At 61.9% G+C, this 21,545-nt stretch overlaps 3 protein-coding genes across 24 annotated transcripts in view; 2 read left to right on the plus strand and 1 right to left on the minus strand.

The window, feature by feature from the left end:
• Window positions 1-6,275, plus strand: part of PLEKHG5 (pleckstrin homology and RhoGEF domain containing G5) — a 47,410-nt gene extending 41,135 nt beyond the window's left edge. For 8 of the 10 annotated variants that reach the window (XM_070511227.1, XM_070511234.1, XM_070511230.1 and 5 more), the window contains 13 exons: window positions 30-215; window positions 559-654; window positions 1,371-1,421; window positions 1,558-1,707; window positions 2,046-2,156; window positions 2,304-2,453; window positions 2,537-2,674; window positions 2,835-2,954; window positions 3,594-3,726; window positions 3,813-3,928; window positions 4,025-4,221; window positions 4,706-5,482; window positions 5,763-6,275. In XM_070511227.1, the coding sequence (XP_070367328.1) occupies window positions 30-215; window positions 559-654; window positions 1,371-1,421; window positions 1,558-1,707; window positions 2,046-2,156; window positions 2,304-2,453; window positions 2,537-2,674; window positions 2,835-2,954; window positions 3,594-3,726; window positions 3,813-3,928; window positions 4,025-4,221; window positions 4,706-5,482; window positions 5,763-5,772 (2,235 nt within the window). In that variant the 3' untranslated portion in view covers window positions 5,773-6,275. Of the gene's footprint in view, window positions 1-29; window positions 216-558; window positions 655-1,370; window positions 1,422-1,557; window positions 1,708-2,045; window positions 2,157-2,303; window positions 2,454-2,536; window positions 2,675-2,834; window positions 2,955-3,593; window positions 3,727-3,812; window positions 3,929-4,024; window positions 4,222-4,705; window positions 5,487-5,762 lie in introns of those variants that run through there. The other 2 variants (XM_070511225.1, XM_070511229.1) reach the window with 1 other exon arrangement.
• Window positions 6,276-6,959: 684 nt separating this feature from the next.
• Window positions 6,960-12,056, plus strand: TNFRSF25 (TNF receptor superfamily member 25). Of its 2 annotated transcripts, none has more exons than XM_044769574.2 (10): window positions 6,960-7,151; window positions 7,686-7,806; window positions 7,993-8,127; window positions 8,475-8,642; window positions 8,736-8,814; window positions 10,065-10,147; window positions 10,239-10,346; window positions 10,551-10,585; window positions 11,068-11,245; window positions 11,459-12,056. In XM_044769574.2, exons 1-10 carry the CDS (start codon window positions 7,110-7,112, stop codon window positions 11,785-11,787), a joined length of 1,278 nt encoding a protein of 425 aa, XP_044625509.2. In that variant the 5' UTR covers window positions 6,960-7,109; the 3' UTR covers window positions 11,788-12,056. The 2 variants fall into 2 exon arrangements, with proteins under 2 accessions (XP_044625509.2, XP_044625508.2); XM_044769573.2 differs by having other exon boundaries at window positions 10,085-10,140.
• A 257-nt stretch (window positions 12,057-12,313) lies between these two features.
• ESPN (espin) overlaps window positions 12,314-21,545 on the minus strand; it is a 32,114-nt gene continuing 22,882 nt past the window's right edge. For 3 of the 12 annotated variants that reach the window (XM_044769566.2, XM_044769568.2, XM_070511223.1), the window contains 4 exons: window positions 20,854-20,880; window positions 19,562-19,707; window positions 19,215-19,478; window positions 15,112-17,357 (listed from right to left, as the gene is read on the minus strand). In XM_044769566.2, coding sequence (XP_044625501.2) covers window positions 15,573-17,357; window positions 19,215-19,478; window positions 19,562-19,707; window positions 20,854-20,880 — 2,222 coding nt within the window. In that variant the 3' untranslated portion in view covers window positions 15,112-15,572. Of the gene's footprint in view, window positions 13,245-14,431; window positions 14,444-14,529; window positions 14,621-15,111; window positions 17,358-19,214; window positions 19,479-19,561; window positions 19,708-19,936; window positions 20,122-20,853; window positions 20,881-21,545 lie in introns of those variants that run through there. The other 9 variants (XM_044769571.2, XM_044769569.2, XM_070511220.1 and 6 more) reach the window with 8 other exon arrangements.

Below are 21,545 nucleotides of genomic sequence, written 5' to 3' on the forward strand. Positions count from 1 at the left end.
CCTGACCCTGATCGCGGGTCTCCTTCCAGGAGGTGGACAAAATGGAGCAGCTGGAGAGCAAGCTGCATGCCTACGGGCTCTTTGGGCTGCCCAGGCTGCCCCGGAGGCTGCGCTTCGACCATGACTCATGGGAGGAGGAGGGGGATGAGGAGGAGGAGGATGATGCCTGCCTGCGGCTGGAGGACAGCTGGCGGGAGCTCATTGACGGTCATGAGGTGGGTGCCCCCCCCAGCCCGGCCGCACCCTCCTCATCTGGGAAAAGGGGGCCTTATCCCCCACTTCCTGGGGCCCTTCTGTGGACCCAATGACAGGATGTTCCACAGGACAGCTCTGCCAGGCTGCTGTCATCATTAACCCACTTTGGGGAAACTGAGGCAAAGTCAAACTGCGGTGTGCCACTTGGCTGTTTTCATGGCAGAAGAGAGCCCAGAACTTGGGGGACCTGTGTCCCCATTGAGAAAAAAGGAGGTTGCATGCAGGGTAGCTCACCCTTCTTCCCCACCTGGTCTATCCCGGCACCCTCTGGGGCTCCTGGATGACCCCCTGCCCTTCCCACAGAAGCTGACCCGGCGGCAGTGTCACCAGCAGGAAGCGGTGTGGGAGCTCCTGCACACGGAGGCCTCCTACATCAAGAAGCTGCGGGTGATCACCAACGTGAGTGTGGGGCCACACCCAGCCCAGAGCCCCCTGCCTGCCTCTCCCTCGTGGGTGCCTTCTGGGTGCCCCTAAGCGGAGTCTCAGCCTTTGCAGAAGGAGCAGGTGCCAGGCAACAGAGAGGGGAAGGAGAGTGAGGGAAGGGCCACCCCTTGGGGAGGAGGCAAATCCCACAGGCTAGCACGTGGGAGGGGGCTTCACCTGGGAGGGGGCTTGGGGCACACTTGCCAGTTGAGCTGAATTAACACAGGCCTCATCCTCTCACTCATTCATCCAACGGCCACTCTGAACACCTGCCGTGCGCTAGGTGCCCAGCAGCCCACACCCTAGAGGTGGAGACGGAGTGGGTAGGCACTGGGGTGTGTGTGTGTGTAGGGACTTGGACCTGGGGGAAGCACCCATGCTAGTCTTGGGGGTTCAGGGAAGGCAGCCTCTGAGCTGAAACTCAGAGGCTGAGCCAGGGCAGAGGTGGAGGAGAGTTCCAGGCATGGCTGCTAGGCTGGTCCCCCAGCGCTTCCTTCTAGGTGGGGCCTGGGCAGGGCGACCCTTGGGTGGGCCATGGGGCTGGGCCTTTTCTCAAAGGGTAAACCCTCTCTGTCCCAGGCTGCCTCAGGGCCTCCTGGGAGGGGGAAGGGGTAGAGGGAATCTTAAGAGGCTGGCTAGGGCGTCGGGAATGGGCGCCCCCCCCCCAGCTGCAGTGCTCCCTGACCCCACAGCTGTTCCTGTGCTGTCTCCTGAACCTGCAAGAGTCGGGGCTGCTGTGTGAGGTGCGGCGGGGCCTGGGGGGCTTGGGCGGGTAGTAGGAAGAGGCGGGGCCTAGCCTCGGGGGCGGGGTTGGCAGGGGGCGGGGCTCACGGATGGAGTAGGTGAGGGGCGAGGCCGAGCGCACCTCCCGCCGCGCAGGTGGAGGCGGAGCGCCTGTTCAGCAACATCCCGGAGATCGCGCGGCTGCACCGCGGGCTGTGGGCCAGCGTGATGGCCCCGGTGCTGGAGAAGGCGCGGCGCACGCGGGCACTGCTGCAGCCCGGGGACTTCCTCAAAGGCTTCAAGATGGTACGGGCTGGGCTGGACACAGGCGGGGACACTGAGGCAGGGCTGGGGCGCCGATCCCATCTGCCCCTCACCCCACCCTTCCCCTGACCTCTGGCCCCGCACGACCCCTGGTGGGCACAGGCAAGGAACTCCTAGTCGGTTGCCCGGGTTTGAACCCCACCTGGCCATCTACCCTTGCTACGTGGCCGAGGGTGGTCTCTTTCGCTGAGGCTCAGTTTTCTTCTGTGGAAAACAGGGACGATAAGCTTGCCAGCCCCTGGGGTGGTCGCGAAAGGGCAGTAAGGAAGGGCTTGGGGAGCGCGCGTAACCGGTGCTTTGCTCCTTCTGCCCCGGGCCAGTTCGGCTCCCTCTTCAAGCCCTACATCCGATACTGCATGGAGGAGGAGGGCTGCATGGAGTACATGCGCGGCCTGCTGCGCGACAGCGACCTCTTCCGGGCCTACGTCACGGTGAGGGCGGGCCGGGAAGGCTGGTCGGCGGGAGCGCAGGACCCGGGGTTCACCTGGCCTGCAGATGGTAGGGGTCTGCCGGTGGGCGGGGCCTCGGGTCCGGGGGCAGGGCCTGCCCTGAGCTCCGCCCCCGGCTCCCCACCGCAGTGGGCCGAGAAACACCAGCAGTGCCAGCGGCTGAAGCTGAGCGACATGCTGGCCAAACCCCACCAGCGGCTCACCAAGTACCCGCTGCTGCTCAAATCGGTGCTGAGGAAGACAGATGAGCCTCGCGCCAAGGAAGCCGTCATCACCATGGTAACGGGGACGCTAGCGCTGGCGGGGTGATAGGCTAGGTCCCTTGAGGACACTGAGCCTAAACCCCCACCGCCCTTCCCCAGATCAGCTCGGTGGAGCGTTTCATCCACCACGTGAACGCCTGCATGCGGCAGCGACAAGAGCGGCAGCGGCTGGCAGCCGTGGTGAGCCGCATTGACGCCTACGAGGTGGTGGAGGGCAGCAGCGACGAGGTGGACAAGGTGGGCCCCTGTGTCTGTGTATGTCGGGGGAGGGATCCTGTTGGGGGCGAGGAAGGGCCACACTGGCAGACGGAGCTGTGCTGGGAACCTTGCTTGAGGTCTGCTAGCTGAGATGGCGAGTCAGACCCTGACCTCTCCTACACTGGCTCTCCACCCACAGCTCCTGAGAGAATTTCTGCATCTGGACCTCACAGCGCCCATCCCTGGCGCCTCTCCGGAGGAGACTCGACAGCTGCTGCTGGAGGGGAGCCTAAGGATGAAGGAGGGGAAGGACAGTAAGGTGACTCTTGTGGCCACCCCACACCCAGGGCCCCTGCCCTCCCCTGCCCTGTGGGTCGGGACCATCCCTTCCTGGAGACCTTCTGGACCGTACTCAGTGGTTCTCAGCTGCTCAATCGGTTGTGTGGCCGTTCAAGAACTAGCGACTTTGTGTCATATGGGGAACGATTATCTGCCTGCAGTTTACTCTTTACAAACACGGCAGCAGGGTCACAGCCCATGGGGTGTGGTCTTGCTCACTTGTCAGTGTCACAGGGGTTCCTGGTTGGAGGGAAGGGGCACATTCCCTGAGCAGGCCAGGAATGCCCCAGAGCCTTGCTACTGAGCTGTCAATCATGTGGGTGCTGGGGAGCTGAGAGCCTGCAGATCGTAATTTACAATCACCTCCCATTTTCTCTTTAAGATAAACTTTTAGTTGAACTAAATCACAAATATATAGTTCAAAGAGAGAAAGAGAATATCATCTTGCTTTTCATTTTAATTTTGCTCTCAGGTTCAGGGAGGGGGCAGGGGAAGTGTTTGATGAAATCTGAGTACCTCCAGGAGAGGATGTTGCAGAGACAGGCTGCGGGTCTCTGTCTGAGGTCCGAGGACCCTGGCCCTGAGCCCTGGGCCTCTCCTGCTCCCCCTGTCACCCCAGATGGATGTCTACTGTTTCCTTTTCACGGACCTGCTCTTGGTGACCAAGGCAGTGAAGAAGGCTGAGAGGACCAAGGTCATCAGGCCACCACTGCTGGTGGACAAGATTGTGTGCCGGGAGCTTCGGGACCCTGGTGAGGAGCCCAGCCCCCTGCTCCTGGGCAAGGGCTGTGATGGGCAGAGGCTGTGTTCTCAGCTGATGCAAGCCCTTCCTAACCAGGCTCCTTCCTTCTCATCTACCTGAATGAGTTCCATAGCGCTGTAGGGGCCTACACATTCCAGGCCAGCGGCCAGGCTTTGTGCCGTGGCTGGGTGGATGCCATTTACAATGCCCAGGTGAGAGCAGCGTGGTCTGCAGGCGGGCAGGGCATCCTGGTGGGGGCTGCTGCCCACAGTCCCTTCTGCCCCTGTGTGCCCCCACCCCACCTATAGAACCAGCTGCAGCAGCTGCGTGCACAGGAGCACCCAGGCAGCCAGCAGCACCTGCAGAGCCTGGAAGAAGAGGAGGATGAGCAGGAGGAGGAGGAAGAGGAGGAAGAGGAGGAGGAAGGGGGGGAGAGTAGCACTTCTGCTGCCAGCTCCCCCACCATCCTGCGCAAAAGCAGCCACAGCCTTGACTCCCAGCACTGGTATGCTTGCCCAGGACTACCCAGCAGGCCAGAGCAGGGCAAGTTCTCCAGCCCAGGACTCCCGACCCCAAGGCCGCTGACACTGGGCAGGGCCTCACCATGACCCCTTCCTCTGCATGGCTTCGTGTTGTGAGCCCAGTGGGTTGGGGGAGGGCTCTGTCTCCCACCAAGTCCAGGGGGGGATGGCACAGTTTTCAACTTGAGGCCACTCTGACCCATTAGTGGTAGCTCCCTGGAGCTGAGCTGAGGGTTCTTAGATTGTGTCCAGCAGGAAGGAGTGCTGTAATGGTGACAGACACTGTTACTGATTGTGTTGTGGGCATAGGAGTTGGGAGATCCGGCACATGTGCCACATGCATGCCATTTCTGAGCTTCGACCTCCGGGAGGGCAGAGGGTGTAGACTCTGCATTGCCCAGCACGGGGCTGTACCAGGCCATCTTGGTTTCCTTTGGCTGGGCTGACTTTGTCTTCCCGGCCCCACAGTGCCTCGGACGGCTCCACGGAGACCCTAGCCATGGTCGTGGTGGAGCCTGGGGAGACGCTGTCCTCTCCTGAGTTCGAGGGCGGCCCCTTCAGCTCCCAGTCGGATGAGACCTCTCTCAGCACCACCGCTTCTTCTGTCACGCCCACCAGTGAACTGCTGCCCCTGGGCCCAGTGGATGGCCGTTCCTGCTCCATGGACTCCGCCTACGGCACCCTCTCCCCGACGTCCCTGCACGACTTTGTGGCCCCAGCCCCTATGGCAGAGCCAGCACCCCGGCCCCCAGAATTACCACAAGCCCCTTCACCTCCACCCTCGCCCCGCCTCTGCCGCCGAAACCCTGTCCAGCTGTTGCCCCGGCTGCCCCACCTGCTCAAGTCCAAATCTGAGGCCAGCCTCCTCCAGCTGTTGTCAGGGGCCACCACCCCTGGAGCGCCCCAAGCCCCCAGCCGCAGCCTGTCGGAACTCTGCTTGGCTGCTACAATTCCTGACACTAGAACCCAGGGCTCCCCTCAGGAAGCTGGGCCCAGCTGGGATTGCCACGGGGCACCAAGCCCTGGCAGTGGCCCCAAGCTGTCAGAGCTGGCGTGCAAAATCAGCTGCTCAGCTAGAGAGCCCGAAGAAGCCTCCAGGAGGAGCAGAGAGCTGCCCTCGGGGGCCTCGCCCAGGGTTCAGCCTGAGCCCCCGCCAGGGATCTCTGCCCAGCACAGGAAGCTGACGCTGGCCCAGCTTTACCGAATCAGGACCACACTGCTGCTTAACTCCACGCTCACTGCCTCGTGAGTGGACTGGCCGGGGGTAGAGGGAAGGTGGCCCAGCGTGCTGGCATTGAGCCTCTGAGCCTGGGAGTGGATAGAGGCACGGTCATGGCTGGGAGCAGATGGCATTTGGGGATGGGGATGGGAGAGGGAGCCTGAGACCTGCCCCAGAGCCTGAGTGAGGATATCTAAGGCGGGCAGTGGTACAAAGGCCTGAGGATTCAAATAGGGAGGAGAGGGTGGCCAGAGCCCCTCTGAGTGGCATCAGCCAAGGAAGGACTGTCTCTCCCCTCCCCTCCAGGGAAGTCTGAGCAGAGGAGGGTCCTCAAGGGTGCCACTCACCAAGGGACAACAGACAGCATGCCTCCTGGGACATGCCAGCCCCTGGTCCAGCTGCTGCCTTGTGTGCGCCCGAGCCTCAGTGCAGGCCAGGACCCCTGCCACCGCCCTGGGGCCCAATTTGCACTTTGCCAGACTGGATGGAAGTGGAGGAGGGCTCAGCAGAGCCCCAGGCTGCAGTACCCCCTCAGGACTGCCTCCCGAGGGCCACCACCTTCACTAACCTGCCCCTGGCCCCTACCCCCAGCAGGGCCCCTGCCCACTAGTCCCTGAGGTCACCAGATCCAGCCCTCCAGCTGGGCTCCAGGGCAGTCCTTCCCACCTCCGCCCTCATCTGGCCCCAAATGGGATATGACCCTGTCCTCACCGACTCCCTCCCAGCCCCGCTGGCCACCCCAGGCTTGGGTTGGGCTCTGTTGCATATTTATTGAGCTTTTGATTCTTTTATAAAGACTTGTATATACTCCACTAGAAAGAGTCCTTTGCTTTTGGAACCCCCCCTTTCCTGACTCAGGTGCCCTTGAGCTCTGGGGTGGGCGCCTCTCGGTGCTCCTGTCCCCCTCCGTCTGCATTGGGGCACCACTGGAAGAGACTGTAGGAAGCATTAGTGAATTAACAGGGCAGAGGTCACCGGACCAACACCCCAATATCAACCCCCAACCCCTGCCACCAGCGCCATGTCTGCCATCGGAGCCTCCCACAGGCGCCTCCCCCAGTGAGGTACCTGCTACCCCCTCCCAGCCAGATGCCTCAGAGGGCCGTCTTGGGCTGCCCGTGGGAGTGTCCACGAGGGTAGGCCACCTGTCTTAGGCTCTACTGAGTGCACCTGACAACTCCGGGGGCGGGGGGAGGCCCTGTACCCACACCCACTTAGTGTCTGGGGAGGGTGGCTCTCCCACCTGGGTACTTCTCGCCCAACCCCTCATGGCTGAGGGAAGGCTCTGATGCCCAGAGAGGGGACGTCCCTTCACCTCGAAGCGGTGGTCTCAGGTTGGGGCCTAGAATCCAGGCGTGGGGACCGCGATGCGGCCCTGTCCTGTGCACATCTTGCTGCTCGCAGGCGGCCTCAGCTGAGCTCAGGTGCGCGGGGGCAGGCCGCAGGGGCTGGGGAGCTCCCCTTCTAGGGAGCCGCGGGGCCACGCCCTGGCCCCCACCCCCGGGGCGGGCTCTCCTGGGCGGCGCGGGGCGGGCCCTGCGGGCGCTGGGCTGGGCGCACACCGTGGCGGGCAGTGCGGGGCGGGGCGGGCGCAGCGGGCCAGCCCCCGGCCGGCGCACGCCCGTCGGAGGGCCCAGCGCGGCGTTGAGGGCCATGGAACCGTGGTCGGGGGGCTGCAGAGCAGCGGTGGCTGCGGTAAGTGGGGACGCGGGGCGTGGGGTACGGTCTGAGCCTTGCGTGGGCCTGGGTCCCCGCAGGCGCGCCTGCGGCCAAGGAAGGGGCCCCCTGGCGAGTCTGCGCTCCCAGCCTGGCTGACGGCTGGGCCGGCCCTCCCTTCCGACCTAATTAGAGGCTCAACCAGGCAGGGCTCTTCCGCCGAGAGGAAACACCTTCCCAGGGGCCAGAGGGGTCTGGGGACCCCAGGCAGAAAAAGATCAGGGTCCTTCACCTTAGAAAAAGCACGGGTTGGGGTGGGGCTCCCTGATTCCTGCCCTGGGGCCCTGGGGCCCTGGTGGAGGGGAAATGTGTGAGAGGGGCTGGTAGGGGCCTCTACTCTGCTTCTCTGAAGGCTGATCCGGGCAGAGGGGGAAGGAAGTTAGTCTCACCCGCACCTGAGAAGTGGGCTCCACTGAGGGCAAGTGCTGGGGCCTCTGAAGTCGGGGAGCCTGGGCAGGGAGAGGCCCCCACATGGGGCAGCCCCGCTGGGAGCCAGCAGCACCTGTCCCTCAGGCTCTCCTCCTCATGCTGCTGGGTGCCCGGGGCCAGGGCAACATTCCCAGCCCCAGGTGTGACTGTGCCCACAACTTACAGAAGAGGAATGGTCTGTTCTGTTGCAGGGGCTGTCCAGCAGGTGAGCGGCTGGAGGGGTGGGAGGGGCGTGGTGGGAAGTGAGGGCAGCCTGAGAGCAGGTGGGGGCAGGCAGGCCAGGAATGGGGTGAGGGGAGGCTAGGAGGGAAGTAGGGAACCAGAGATGGGAAGGGAGGGAGGAAAGGTGGGAGCCCCCTCTGACTGTCTGACCCCAGTGTGGGTTCCACAGGGCACTACCTGAAGGCCGCTTGTACAAAGCCTTGTGGCGACCCCACCTGCCTTCCATGCCCCCAGGGCACCTTCCTGGCTAGGGAGAACCACCATGAGACCCGCTGTACCCGCTGCCAGGCCTGTGATGAGCAGGGTGAGGGGCTGCCTAGAGCTCACTGGGGGTCTCTTGAGGACAGGCTGTGGCCAGGGTCTTTCTGAAGGAAGTGGCTGGCTTGGGCTCAACTTTTGGGTGTGAGGGCCCTGTGCCCACCTGCCCCGGGGCCTCCCCCCTGACCCTCTCTCCCTGCTGACTTTCCTATCTCTGTACATGCCTCAGCCTCTGGTCTGCAGTCATCTCTGAACTTCTCTCCCTTTTGGGGTGGCCCTGTCTCTGGTCTATTCTCATCTCCATACTCTGGGGGATCTGTCCTGCCTCTGTGTGGGGGTCTCTGGCCCTGATGGCTTCTGCTCTCTCCACCCTCCTGAACCCCCCCCCACCAGCCTCCCAGGTGGCCCTGAAGAACTGCTCAGCAGTGGCGGACACCCTCTGTGGCTGCGAGCCAGGCTCGTTCGTGGAGTGCTTGGTCAGGCACTGCCCTGACGGCTCACGCTTCCGCTGCCTTCCATGCCCAGACTGTGGGGCCCTGCACCGCCACGCGCGGGTGCCCTGTGAGTACCCGCATTCCGGGCTACCTACTCCCATTCCCCCTCCCCCTGCCTCCTTCTCTCCTGACCTGACCCACGCTATCTCCTGGACTGCAGGTTCTGGCAGAGACATCGGCTGTGGGACCTGCCTGCCTGGCTTCTATGAATATGGCAACAGCTGCGTGTCCTGCCCCACGTAACTTCCTGGCTGCCCTGGGCTGGGGAAAAGGAGGCTGGGAGCGGGGTGAGGGTCTAGGGGGAAGGAGCTTGGCCTAATGGCAGGTGGACCCCACTTCAGACAAACACTGGATGGTAAAGGGAAATCTGGATTCACCTTATGCCAGATAAAGAAGGGGTCATAGCTTCACTTCCTGCTAGACTCGACTTCGGTAATTCTTCCAGCTGTCCATTAAGGATAGGGTCGGTCACTTTGGAGAGAGCCACGTTGATAGAGTTTCAAAACTTGGACTGAGGGGCCGGCCCCATGGTGGAGTGGTTAAGTTCGTGCGCTCTGCTTCCGTGGCCTGGGGTTTCACCAGTTTGGATCCTGGGTGGGGACATGGCACCTTTCATCAGGCCATGCTGAGGTGGCGTCCCACATGCCACAGCTAGAAGGACCCACAACTAAAATATACAGCTATGTACTCGGCGGATTTGGGGAGAAAAAGCAGGAAAAAAAAAGGTTGGCAACGGTTGTTAGCTCAGGTGCCAATCTTTAAAAAAAAAAACTTGGGGGGGCTGGCTCCGTGGCCGATTGGTTAAGTTCTCGCATTCTGCTGCAGGCGGCCCAGTGTTTCGTTGGTTCGAATCCTGGGCGCGGACATGGCACTGCTGATCAAACCACACTGAGGCAGCGTCCCACATGCCACAACTAGAAGAACCCACAACTAAAAATACACAACTATGTACCAGGGGCTTTGGGGAGAAAAAAGGAAAAAATAAAATCTTTAAAAAAAAAACAAAAAAAACTTGGACCGAGATTCAGGACCTGCCACTTGTTCTCTGGGGCATCTTGGGAAAGTTACTTCACCTCTCTGATCTTCCCCACCCAAACACGAGAATGTTAGTAGGTCCTTCCCAGGGCTCTGATTAAGGAGTAAGACACTTTATTTATTCATCCACTCAACGATGTTTATCGAGCATCTGCTATTTCCAGACGCTGTTCGAGGTGCTAGGGATACACCAGGAACAAAATAGACAAATCCCAGTCTCTATGGAGTTGACGTTCTGGTGACCCTCAATCTTGTCTAGAAGCAGCTCGATAAATAGTGATTGTTGATATTGTTACTGGGGACACAAGTGACATTTCAGCAGTACTTCGGGAACATTCTTGGGTAGAGTGAGGCTCCCAGGAGAGAGGCCTGGGGAGGGAAGGGTCTCCAGAATGCAGAAGATGTCAGGCAGTCCTGGGTAGCCTCTCCTGGTACGTACTCCCTCATCCCCCAGCCCACCCCCTTCCCTTACAGGAGCACCCTTGGGAGCTGTCCTGAGCCCTGTGCGGCTGTCTGTGGCTGGAGACAGAGTAGGTGGTGTGCTGGGAATGCGAGTAGGAGAGATGGGATGAGCCAAGGGGAGGTTGGGGGGAAGTGACCACCCACCACCCACCAGCTACTCTTTCAGTGTTCTGGGTCCAGGTGCTCCTGGCAGGCCTGGTGGTCCCACTCCTGCTTGGGGCCACTCTGACCTACACATACCGCCGCTGCCAGCCTTGCAAGCCCATGGTTCCCGGTAAGTGCATGCATACACACACGTTCCTAGGGGCCTGGGGTCAGGATGGGTAGCCCAGAGCCCATTCGGCCCTGATGCAGAGGGGGAAACTGAGGGAGGAAGTGCTGGGGGACTTGCAGAGGAACCCGAGAGGAGCTGGGCCAGCACTCCGGTCCAGGAGCCTTGCCTGGGTGCTGATTAGATGCTGTTTGTCTCTGTTATCAGAGGAAGCTGGGATGGAGGCCCTGAGCCCTCTACAGGTAAGAATCTCAGTAATATTCTGGGAAGAGGGTGAGCAAGCATCCGGGCCTCAGCATTCTGGAACTGAAAGTTTGGGCCTTATTATAACTCGTGGTCCCTAGCACATGGCATGGTGGCTGGCGCTGAGTAGACCTAATGAACACATATGCAAAGAGCAGAGTATCAGTGAATGACAGCAGCACAGTGCCAGCCCTCAAGGGCATCTCAGTCTACTGGGGTCCAGACAGGTAAACAGGGGGTAACAGTTCAGTGGGATGAGCGCCACCACGGCCAGGGGAACAAGAGGAGGACGGCAGGGGCAGAGTATCTGAGGCAGAGGAATAGCTCTTCTGCTGGGCCACAGTGAGATAGCGTGGTTGGCTGGGGGACACTGGGGGATGTTTGCTGACTGAGCCAGGGATGGCCACTCCCAGCCAGAGAGCCCAGCCAAGGGGCCTTACTGGGCAAGCAAGGCTGACCTGGGGCCTCTCTTGGGTTCCAGGTCACCCACCTCACACCCACAGACGGCACCCACGCCCTTCTGGTGCCACCCAACAGCAGTGAGGTCTGCGCCGTCCAGTTGGTAGGCAACAGCTGGACACCTGGCTCCCCTCAGACCCAGAAGGCGCCCTGCCCAGAGGTGACATGGCCCTGGGACCAGCTGCCCAGCAGAGCTCTTGGTAAGGGAACTCAGGAAGCCTTGACCCCATTCTCCCCAGTCCAAGGTGAGAAGCTGTGGTTTTAGAGGCGCCACTTGCCCATTTCGGGTCCCCTGACCTGGTGGAGCTCCCCTGCTGGCCTCTGCCCAAGGTATCCGCTCTGGCCCTCGCCCAGGTCCCCGCCCCTTGGCTGAAGCCCGCATCCCCCATTGGCTCTCTCTGGCCCGCCCCCAGGCCCTCTGCCGCCGCCCACGCCGTCGCAAGAGCCCCCTGCAGCCTCCGGGGCCGCCATGCTCCAGCCGGGGCCGCAGCTCTACGACGTCATTGAAGCGGTGCCTGCGCGGCGTTGGAAGGAGTTCGTGCGCACGCTGGGGCTGCGCGAGGCGGAGATTGAGGCCGTGGAGGTGGAGGTCGGCCGCTTCCGCGACCAGCAGTACGAGATGCTCAAGCGCTGGCGCCAGCAGCAGCCCGCCGGTTTGGGCGCCATCTATGCGGCCCTGGAGCGCATGGGGCTGGACGGCTGTGCCGAGGACCTGCGCAGTCGCCTGCAGCGTGGCCCGTGACGCGGGGGCCCGCCCGCCATCTCTGGGCTCTGGTGGCCCTTGCAGAAGCCCTAAGTACGGTTACTTATGCGTGTAGACATTTTATGTCACTTATTAAGCCCCTGGCGCCGACCTGTGTAGCAGCGCCAGCCGGCCTCAGCTCTGGTGCCCCCAGGGTGCCAGTTAAGGCAAAGAAGCCTCAACGAGTATCGGGAGGGTGTCAAGAGATTGCCCAGCTGTTTGTTGGGCTGAGTTTGGTTGAGCCCTCGGTATTAAACCTATGAAGAAAAGCTGCTGTTTGATGTTTCCGCTGGGCTGGGGGTGTTAAGTGGCCGAGGCTTGGTTTCCTGGGACGTGGAAAGGGCGGGGAGTCTTGCCACCCCAGGGTGTGGGACCCACGGTGGAGAGCAGAGTGGCCCTTTGTTACCAAACCCGCCTCCCCACTCCCCCTCCGCGTGGCCCAGTTACCAGGAGCGGCAGAGAGGAAGTCGAGCGGGACAGAGGAAGTCTCGGCGACGGCGAGTGAGAGTTGAGAGTGAACGTGAGGCCCGGGCGGCTGAGAGCGCTTTAATGGGGGTGCGCTTTAATGGGGGTGCGAGACGGCGGGGGCGCGGGGACTGGGGAGGCAGCAGTTGGAGGCAGGTCCAGGGCCCCTCGTCCTCCACTCACTCCACCAGGGCAGTGAAAGGGTCCGAGGAGCGCGGGGCCTAGCCGGGGACGGGGCGCAGACTTAACTGGAGGGAAGTGGGGGCAGAGGTGGGGCCCCAGGAGCGGCAACTCCGTCCCGACGGGCAGTTTGCAGTTTTCATCGTTTCTGGTAAACAAATGACTGAGAGGAAACCCTTGGCGGGGATGGGAAATGTGGCCCCGGCTAGGCCGGGCGCAGATCTGGGTCAGGGAGGGAGGAAAACCCCTTCCCCGAGCGTGGGGCCCGCCTCCGCCCAGGATGCGCCAGCCACGCGGGTTCCGGGGTGCGGGGGAGGGGGCTGCAGCCGGTGCGCTCCCCGCGGGGAAATCAAAGTCACCACCCACGGGGCTAGGGAGAGCTCTGCACATTTTGACATTCAACGAACATGCAAATATATGTAAGTAGGCATGCAAATAAGCAGCATCTTTTTGCGTCAACAGCTTGGGCACTTTTTCTGGGCGACTGCGGGGGCGGGCGTGCTCCGGCGTCACCCGGGCTGAGGATGCGGGGCCTGGGGTGAGGGTCAGGGAGGGGTTCCAGCGCGGGAGGGGAGGGCGGTGCGGCTCCCGGGCCTGCCAGGCCGGGGCGGGAGCTAGGGGCCCCCCCTACGAACTCGGAAGCCTGCGTGCAGGAGGGCGGCATCTAGTACTTAGCGATGTCTCCCTTCTTCAGGATGATCTGCCGCTGCCAAGGCGCCAGCTTGGTCTCGTCGTAGCCCAGCGTCCGCAGCTTCTCCGACTGCTCTTTCTCCCGCCGCATCTTCTCCTGTTTCTGTCGCTCCTCCTCTTTCCTAAGCATGGGGTGGGGGCAGAATAGCGGCCCGGGTGAGAGGGTGGGCCGCGTACTGTGAATGGTCACTGGCAAGGAGTGGGTTACTGAGGGCAGGGGCTGAGCTGCTGAGGACAGAGGGACTAATTAATGGTGGGCGGGGTAATGGGTTCTAGAGGCAGAAGGGCTAGGCAAGTGGGGACAGGGGGTGGGTTAGGAAGCATGTGGTTGAGATTGCTGGGGACAGAGGGGCTTGGTTGGGGGCAGACTGGGGTCACTGGGGTACACATAAGAGCTGGGTGATTTAGAGGCTGTAGCTGGGTTATTGCTGGCTGCGGGTGTTACTGGAAGCAGAGATGCTGGGTTGAGGTTGGCAGAGGGTGTGGAGGCAGCGTTCTGGGGGCAGGGGAAGAGATTACTGGGGCCAGGACCTGAGTTACTCGGGACTGGGGTTGGGCTCCTGGGGAGCAGAGGAAGCACATTATTGGGAGACGGGCTGGGTAATTAGAACAGGTTATTAGAACGTGGGGGCTAGATCTGCGCTGTTGACAAGGTAGCTGCTAAGCACCGGTGGCTTGAGCATTTGAAATGGTGGCACTGAGGAGTATTGTAGGCACAGAACGCACATGGTATCTGAAAGACTTAGTTTTCAAAAGGAGTGTAAAACATCTCATTAATAATCTTTATATTGATTATATATTGAAATATATAATTTCAATTGAAATTATAATTATTTAAATATATAATTGAGTTTTGATATATTGGGTTAAATAAAATATACTGTGAGAATTAAGTTCATCTGGATCTCTTTTTTCAACGTAGCTACTAGAAAATTTAACATTACATAAGTGGCTATCATTATATTTCTATGGGACAGCACTGGGCTAGATTACTGGGGGCAGAAACTAAGTTCTGAAGGACAGACTATCAAGGTTATTGGCACAGAGGTTGGGTTAACTGCAGAGCAGAAAGGGAGATGGCAGCTGGGTAATTCGTGTCAAAGTTACTACAGCATAGGAGGTAGACTTTGGGGAACAGGGACTAAGTTATTGGGGGAGAGGGGTCTGGTGGGATTATTGGGAACAGAGAGGCTGTGCTAAAGGGCTGAGTGACAAGGGGATGTGTTCAAGATGGGGCTGGGTGAAGGGGCAAAAAGACCGTGACTAGGTGCAGGGAGGAGAGGCAGGTCGGGCCCAGCCCCATACTCACCGCTTCTGCTCCCTAGAAGGAAAAAAGACAGCATTAATTGGTGCCACTACCTCAGGGACATGATCAACATACCCTGCCAGGGCCCGCATCTTCCAGACCCCCAGCTCACCTCTCCTCTTCGAGCTTCTTCCGCAGGATGTCCCGCCTCCAGGCAGGCATGCTGGCCAGCCGGGCCTCCTCCTCCTCCTCCTGAAACACGAGCACAAAGCTTCAGGGTCAGCATGGGCTGGGACGTAGGGGGCTGAAGGGGGTGCACCCTCAACTCTGGGAATCTTCTTGAGTCAGGGACAATGGGACACAGATGGGGTCGCAGGAAGAGACCTGTTTGATGCTCTTCTATAGGGCAAATGGATGAAGGTGCCATAACCCCGGTCCCTGTGTCCTAGAGATAGCACCAGAGAGGTCAGAGCTGGGTGTAGGAGGGGAGCAGAGAATGAGATTCCCCATTGGGGCGGGTGGGCAGATGACCCCAGGCCTGTGGCCCAGAATCTCTGGGCAGATACACATACTTGGGCCCCCACAGATCCTGCCAGCTAGGAGAGACTCAGGCTGCCCCCTGGCTCCACTGTGAAGGACCTTCTGGCCTATATCTGTCCTATTCCCAGAATAGACACCAGCTCTACAATTGTGGGGCTACAGTGACATGACGGGGGGGCATCCAACACAGGCAGCTTACAGCAAAGAGTTTTATTACTTGGTTGTTACAGGGAAGAAAGGATCTGTACACGTCACACGGAACACTGCACACGTGGCTCCCCTGACTTCAGCCAAAGAGGCAGCTGTGAATTCCAGTGAAAAACCAAAGAGAGAAAGAGAGCCACATGGCCCCAAGGGGGACCCAAAGTCCCTCACTGAGAGGGGCTGCTTCTTCCACCTGGGTGCATGCGGAAGCAGGCAACACTGTAGGGTCAGATGGGAACATCTATTTTGCCCTGTGCCATGCCCCCCCCATCCCAGCCAACACCCCACATCAGGCCATGATGGGACCTCAAAGGCAGAGGCAGCCTGGTCCCGGGCATGCTGGGTTTTCCAAGGCCGCCTATCCTGGGTTCTTCCTGCCTGTTTCTGGCCTCCAGAGAGCACCCGACAGGCATCCAGGCCCGGGTTAAGATGCTTCAGGGTAAATTCTGAATTCTGCTGCTCAGATGTCAAAAAGCTCTGCCTCCTTCTCCTTCCAGAAGGAGAAGCTGCGGTCTATGTAGCGGCAGATGTCCTCGTTGCTGAACTCGCCCATCTCAGTCACAAGCTCTAGGGGGTCTTCGGCGGGGGCTTCAGTCCTAGGAGGGTCCGACGTCGGGGGGGGAGCGGCTGGCGGGGGTGGGGACGGGGGCTGCGGTGCAGGGGCAGGCGCCTCCGGCTGCTCCTCTCGCCAGTCCTCCGTCTGAGCTCGAGCCGCTCGAGCCTCTTGGGCCGGCTCCCTCTCCTTCTCCTCTTTTTCTTCCTCCTCTTCTGGCTCCTTCTCAGCCTCTTCCTCCCGGGCCGGCTCAGCCTCTGGGCTGTCTCCGAAGAACTGACGCCTGAGGTCCTCGAAGCCGTCGCTCCAGCCACGCCGGCCGGCTTCCACCTCCTCGAGCACCACGCGGTGGAAGAGGCGGATGAGCTCCCACGGGTGGCTGCCCAACCGGTCGAACATCTCGTAGCACAGCAGGTGGCGGAACTTGCGCTCCTCGCGACTCAGGCCCATCTCGAGCAGCTGGAAGTAGCCAAGCATGAAGAGATCGAGAGTGAGGCTGTCGTAGCGTGGGGGCGCGCCGCCGTCGAGGGGCGGCAGAAATTGTTCCGGCCAGTACAGGCCGTGCGCCAGGCCCAGGCCGGGTGGCTGGCGCGCCGGCACCTGCCGTAGGAGGCTTCGCCAGCGGCCCAGCAGCTTGCCCACCACCTGCCGCTGTTTCAGTAGGCGCAGCAGCCGCTCGTCTAGGCCGTCGGCGGCCCGCGGCTGGGGCACGTCGGAGGCCTCCGAGTGGAGGCCAGCGCCCGCGGCCGCCACGCGGGGCAGCAGTCTGCGCAGGCGCGCCGGGGCGTGGCGCCTCGGGCCGCGGAAAGCCCACTTGCGCCAGTGCTCCAGAAAGAGGTACACGATGCGCTCCTTGCGCATGTCGATGTAGTCCTGGACGCCGCGCAGCTCGGTGGGGAGCGGCGGCCTGCGCGCCAGCTGCTCGGGCTCGGGCAGCGCCACCTGGCGGCCTGGTGCCTCGGGCGGGCCCAGCACGCCCAGGGGTTCCGCGGTGGCCAGCAGGCCGTTGACAGCGGCGGCACTTGGCTCGTCGGGGCCAGCCGCCACGTAGTCCTCCTCGAGGATAGGCTCGCGGCCCGGGGCGCCGGAGGGCGACGAGAGCTTGCGGCGCGGGTCGCTCGCGGGCGCCGGGCCCTGGGCGCGCAGCTCATAGGTGGCGCGGAGGTGCTGCACCGAGACGCCACACTCGAGGATCTCGCGTGCCACGGCCTCGCGGCACCAGCTGAGCGAGTGGGAGCGGCCCAGGCAGAGCGGGCCCGGCCGCCAGGGCGCGTCGGGCAGCGGCGCCAACGGCTGGCCCGTGTCGGCCGCCAGCAGATCGGCTAGGTGCGCAGGCCGGCCGCCCAGCGCGGCCAGCAGCGTGGCCATGCTCTTGAGCAGGGTGGAGATCTTGCTGCACCAGGCGGGCAGGCTGGCGGCTCGGCCGTGCATGCGGCGCGGGTCGACGGTGAAGCGCGGCGCCGACAAGGCGGCCGAAATGGGCAGCAGCTCCTCCAGCTCCAGCTCCAGCTGCTCCAGGCGCGCCTCCAGCTTCTGCGCCTTGTGCAACACCTGAAGGTTCTCGATTTGCTGCTCGATGCGGAGGATGTCGGCCTCGGTCATGAGCTCGCCGAAGGGCCCGAGGATGCCGTTGTGCTCGCGGGAGTACCTCCAGCCCTCGCGGGGGTAGCAGCACGAGCTGCCGGCCGTCAGCTAAGGCGGGGAAAACAAGAGAGGGGAGGGAGGCGCGTCTCCCTCTGGCCTGGCTCCCGTAGCGCCCGCCGAGGGCGCCCTTTGCATGTCCCGGGTGGTGTAATGGCTCCGCGGGGCTGCGTTTGCACGGACGGGCCGCGCCTGGCCGGCGGGCGATTACGCTGGGACGAGGCTTCGGCCCAGGCCGCCACTCCAGGCGTTGGGCAGTGTCCACTTTGGTCGCTGACGGGGACACAGCCGGTCGTTGGGCGCTGTTGTAGAGGCAGGGCGGGCAGACGGAGTCTCCACACCTGGCTTGGTTGCTCATTACACCACCGAAGGAACATGCAAAAGGCGTTGAAGCTGCGATGCACCGGCGCATTCTCCCACCCCGCCCAAAGTCTGCGATGTCGATGCCGAGGCCAGACCCCAGTGGGGTCTCTCCTCTCCCCATCCACGACCTTCTCAAGCTGTCCTTCCGCCCAAGCCCTCCCTGTTCCACATCAGTGTTTTACCTGATGGATAAGAGGCTCTTAAAGAGGCTAAATTCCTACTGCAATTCCCACGCCCTGTCATCCCTGGGATAATAGTACAGTTCATACAGCCAGGCTTGCCAAGCACTTCTGACAGTCTCATTTATTCCTCTCTTTTCTCCACTTCTATGCTGCTACTTCAGCACCAGGCTTTTCCAGCCCAGGTTGGGGTGGGGGGGTGCCCTCACCTCCTCACAGGCCTCCCAATTCATCCTCTCCACTACAATCCTTTCCCCACCTACAAATATGATGATGCCACCTCCCAGTTATCTTCCCTCCCAGGTTCCTCACGGTTCCAGGAGAAAGTCCATTTTCTTCTGGGCAGCTGGCCAGGCCGTGATGATCTGACCCTCACTCACCTCTCCAGCTTTGTCCCCTCCCATAGTACAGTCACCGAGCCACACCCACTCTGACTCCCAGACCTCCCCTGTCCTCCCTGGTTGCTCTTTGCTCCACTCTTTTACTGTCCACCTCTAGCTTATCTTCCAAGTCAATCTTAGACATCACTTCTTCCCTCCATAACCACGCCCCCAGCCTGAGCAGGATGGTGGAGTAGGGCTGCCCACTGCTCTGCTCTCCCCATCACAGCACTGAGGTGCTTTAACAGCCCCGTGTTTGTCTCCCCGGTCGCTCCCTCTCTCACATCGCCTTGTTTTGTCTCCTTGGGGGCACTTATCACTCTACGAAGGTGCCGTGTTTGCTTGCTGGTTGACCCTCCCCTGACCCCCTCCCGCAGCCACCTTGAGAGCAGGCCCTGACAGATACACAGTGAATCCCCAGAGGCCACAACAGTGTAGCACATAGATAGCGCCCGGGAATGTCTGTTGAGCAGATCAATGGTAAACTATTCTGCCAGCCGGTGATGATCAACTGACCTGACAAATGAGGAAACTGAGGCTGGATGAGGCTCAGTATCAGCAGCTGGAAAGTGGCAGTGTAGGGAAAGAGCCCAGGCTGGTCTGACAGAGACCAAAGCCCTCTTGGCTACTCAGCGTGGTCCCTGCACCAGCTTGGTCAGCCTCACCCAGGAGCTTGTTGGAAGTGCAAAATCTTAGCCCCACCCAGAGCTCCTGAATCAGAATAGGCATTTTCATAAGATCCCAGGCGATTTGAAGGCACATTAGAGTTGGATGAACATGGCCATCTCACCAAAGAACAGGTTACTGGGCGGTGGAGACGGGGAACAGCCCCAGGAGAGGGGAGGTCATCCAACCCTGCTTTTCCCCAGAGGTAATGGGAACCGCCTGAGGTTGAAGGGCCCGGGCAGGGGGGAGCGTGATGTAGGGGGTGGGCTGTGGGCCCAGCTGCAGACCCCAGGACCCCCTGGGAAGCCCCACCCACCCACCTTCCGCCTCTGCTCCTCTTCCTCCTGCATCTTCAGCTGCAGCTTGCGCACCATCACCTGGCGCTTCCACTCCGGGATGGGCCGGCCCTGCTCGTCGTGTGTGGGGATGATCACCTCCACATCGAGCTGCACGCCAGGCGCAGGGGTGGCGGGCGGCGCCGGCGCCACGCTACCGTTGAGCAGCGGCTGGGGTCCTGCAACCGGCGGTGTGGGGCTCCGGGCCCGTGACGGCGCGGGCGACGCCGGCAGCAGCGGCGAGTCGGACTGCGGGGAGAAGCGGCGGGGCTTAAGCCCCGGCGGGCAGGGGCGCGGGGAGGCGGGGCGGGGGCGCCTGTCAGACCGCCTACCTGGGAGGCCGTTTGCCCGCTGCCGGAGAACACCGTGGTCAGCCCCTTGCTCTGCGGCGTCGGCTTCAGACTCTTGCCCGCCTTGATCTCAGCCAGCAGCTCAGAGTTGTCGCCCGTCGGGGACATCATGTTGAAAGACTTGGTGCCTGAGCGGAGGCCGGAGACGAGGTGCTGGCTGGGGGCCTGCGTCCCCGCCGCCCCCCGACTTGTCTCTCTGCGGCCCCCTCCCCAAGTTAGACCGGGCCGGGGGCCTTCCCTTGGGCCGAGAGGGCAGCTCTCCAGATCCCGGGCCTCGCGAGCAGCCCTCAAGGACCCCAGAGACGGGTTCTCCGCTCGCAGCCCGCGCGGCCCCACCATCCTCCCGGTTCTACTCACGGGGCGTGGGGCCTCCGCCTGGAGGCCCCTGAGAGTTCATGACGGCTCTTGGGCTGGCCCTGGGGACTCAAGCGAATGTCTCCGCCCAGCGCACTGACTGCCCAGCTCCAAAACACTACCTGGGGCCAGCCACCCGACCTTTGTCCCAGGTTCCCTGGCTCGGCCCTGCCGGGGTGGAGTCTTCCTCCGGCCCTCTGCATCAGCAAAGCCCAGTGACCCTTGGACTGAATCGCCTGGGGCCTCCTTGGCTCTACGGGCTCAGGACCCTAGACGCCGGAACCCAGCCGGTCCCCTCCCCACTCCACCCCCACAGACAGACGCCGCGCAGACACACTGGTTGCAAGCCCGGAGCACACTTATGGCAAAGCGCTGCTTAGCTCTGGGAGACTCAGGAAAACGGAGCCTTTACTAAGTATATGGGGCGGGGACACCCAGGAAGAAGGGCCAGGCGGATAACATGCAAATGCCCGGAGCGGAGTTTGCATTTTCCGACGAGGCCGGCGGAGGTGACTGGAGTTTGGGGAGGATTGTCTTTAGAGCCTGAGGAAGGAGTCATGGTTGGGTGAGGGGAACAAAACGGGCCAACAGCTCCTGGGTTGCCCAGGCTGGTGATCCCAGAGCGCAGTAGCGGAAGGGGGAAAACGGAAAGGTGCCGGGCAGGCACCGGCGGTAGGCTCATTTATTTAGGCAAAACCGTCGGCCGGGCGCGGAATGCATGCGCGTGCACACGAGTGTGGTGGGGGTAGGAGGGCAGGTGGGTCCGGAGGCCCCGCATGTGGCATCGAGGACCTCTCTCCTGCCCGACCCTGGCTCTGCCCTTTCCTCAAGTCCCGTACCCCTTCGGCATCGTTTTTCCTGAGAGCGCCTTATCCCCCGCCCCCGCGCCTCAGCCAGGAGCCGCGCACGCAGCTACTCACTCTTCCTGTGCCTCAGGACTCTCACTTCTAGGGACCGAGAGGAGAGAAGTGACAGCGAAGTTAGGAGGGGGAGGGGGCCAGGGTGAGGCTAGGACAAAGAGAAGGCCAGGGAGGGCAGGAGGAGGGGAGGGAGATGCGCAGAGGAGGGGGGAGAGGAGAGGAGGAACTTTCCTGCCCATCTGACCCTGGCTCAGGCGGCTCTGGGGCTCCGCAAGGGTGGTCCGCCCAGTTCCCAGCTTTGCTGGTGTCCCTGAGAGTTGGGCAGGGCTGCTACTGGCCCTGGCTCCCCTAGCAAGGGCCTCAATCTTGGCATTGGGTTGGCATAGGGCATCCAGCCCAGACTCTGCTGAGAAGGGGTGTCTAGAGAAGCCCAGAGTCTATTTTTCTTCTGTTCCTAGCTTCAGCTCTGCTCCAGGCTGTAGAGAGAAGAAGCTGACCCCAGAGCTTGGGGCCTTTCTGGTGGGTGGACATGCTACTATGGCTCTGGTCTGCAGGGGCTGGGGCTCCATAGGTACCCCAGGGAGCCTAGGCTGGCCCTACCCTGGACCCCACTGCACCCTCACATTCCCAGTCAGAGAGGTGAAGTTTTGGATGGTACCACTACGCATGGTCCCTGCACTGAGCAGCTGGGTGAGAAAGGCACTCCACCTCCCCCAAGGCTGGGATGGGAGCATCAGCACCCAGGCACTACC

Source organism: Equus asinus, chromosome 5 (genome assembly GCF_041296235.1).
Source record: "Equus asinus isolate D_3611 breed Donkey chromosome 5, EquAss-T2T_v2, whole genome shotgun sequence".
Taxonomy (NCBI): Eukaryota; Metazoa; Chordata; class Mammalia; order Perissodactyla; family Equidae; genus Equus; species Equus asinus.

What these genes read in the sequence shown, in the direction of transcription:
- TNFRSF25 (XM_044769574.2), top strand. Translation starts at nt 7,110, where the DNA reads ATGGAACCGTGGTCGGGGGGCTGCAGAGCAGCGGTGGCTGCG. An exon ending in GCAGAGCAGCGGTGGCTGCG is followed by an intron (nt 7,152 to 7,685) that starts GTAAGTGGGGAC and finishes CCTGTCCCTCAG; the next exon opens with GCTCTCCTCCTCATGCTGCT. An exon ending in GGCTGGAGACAGAGTAGGTG is followed by an intron (nt 10,148 to 10,238) that starts GTGTGCTGGGAA and finishes CTACTCTTTCAG; the next exon opens with TGTTCTGGGTCCAGGTGCTC.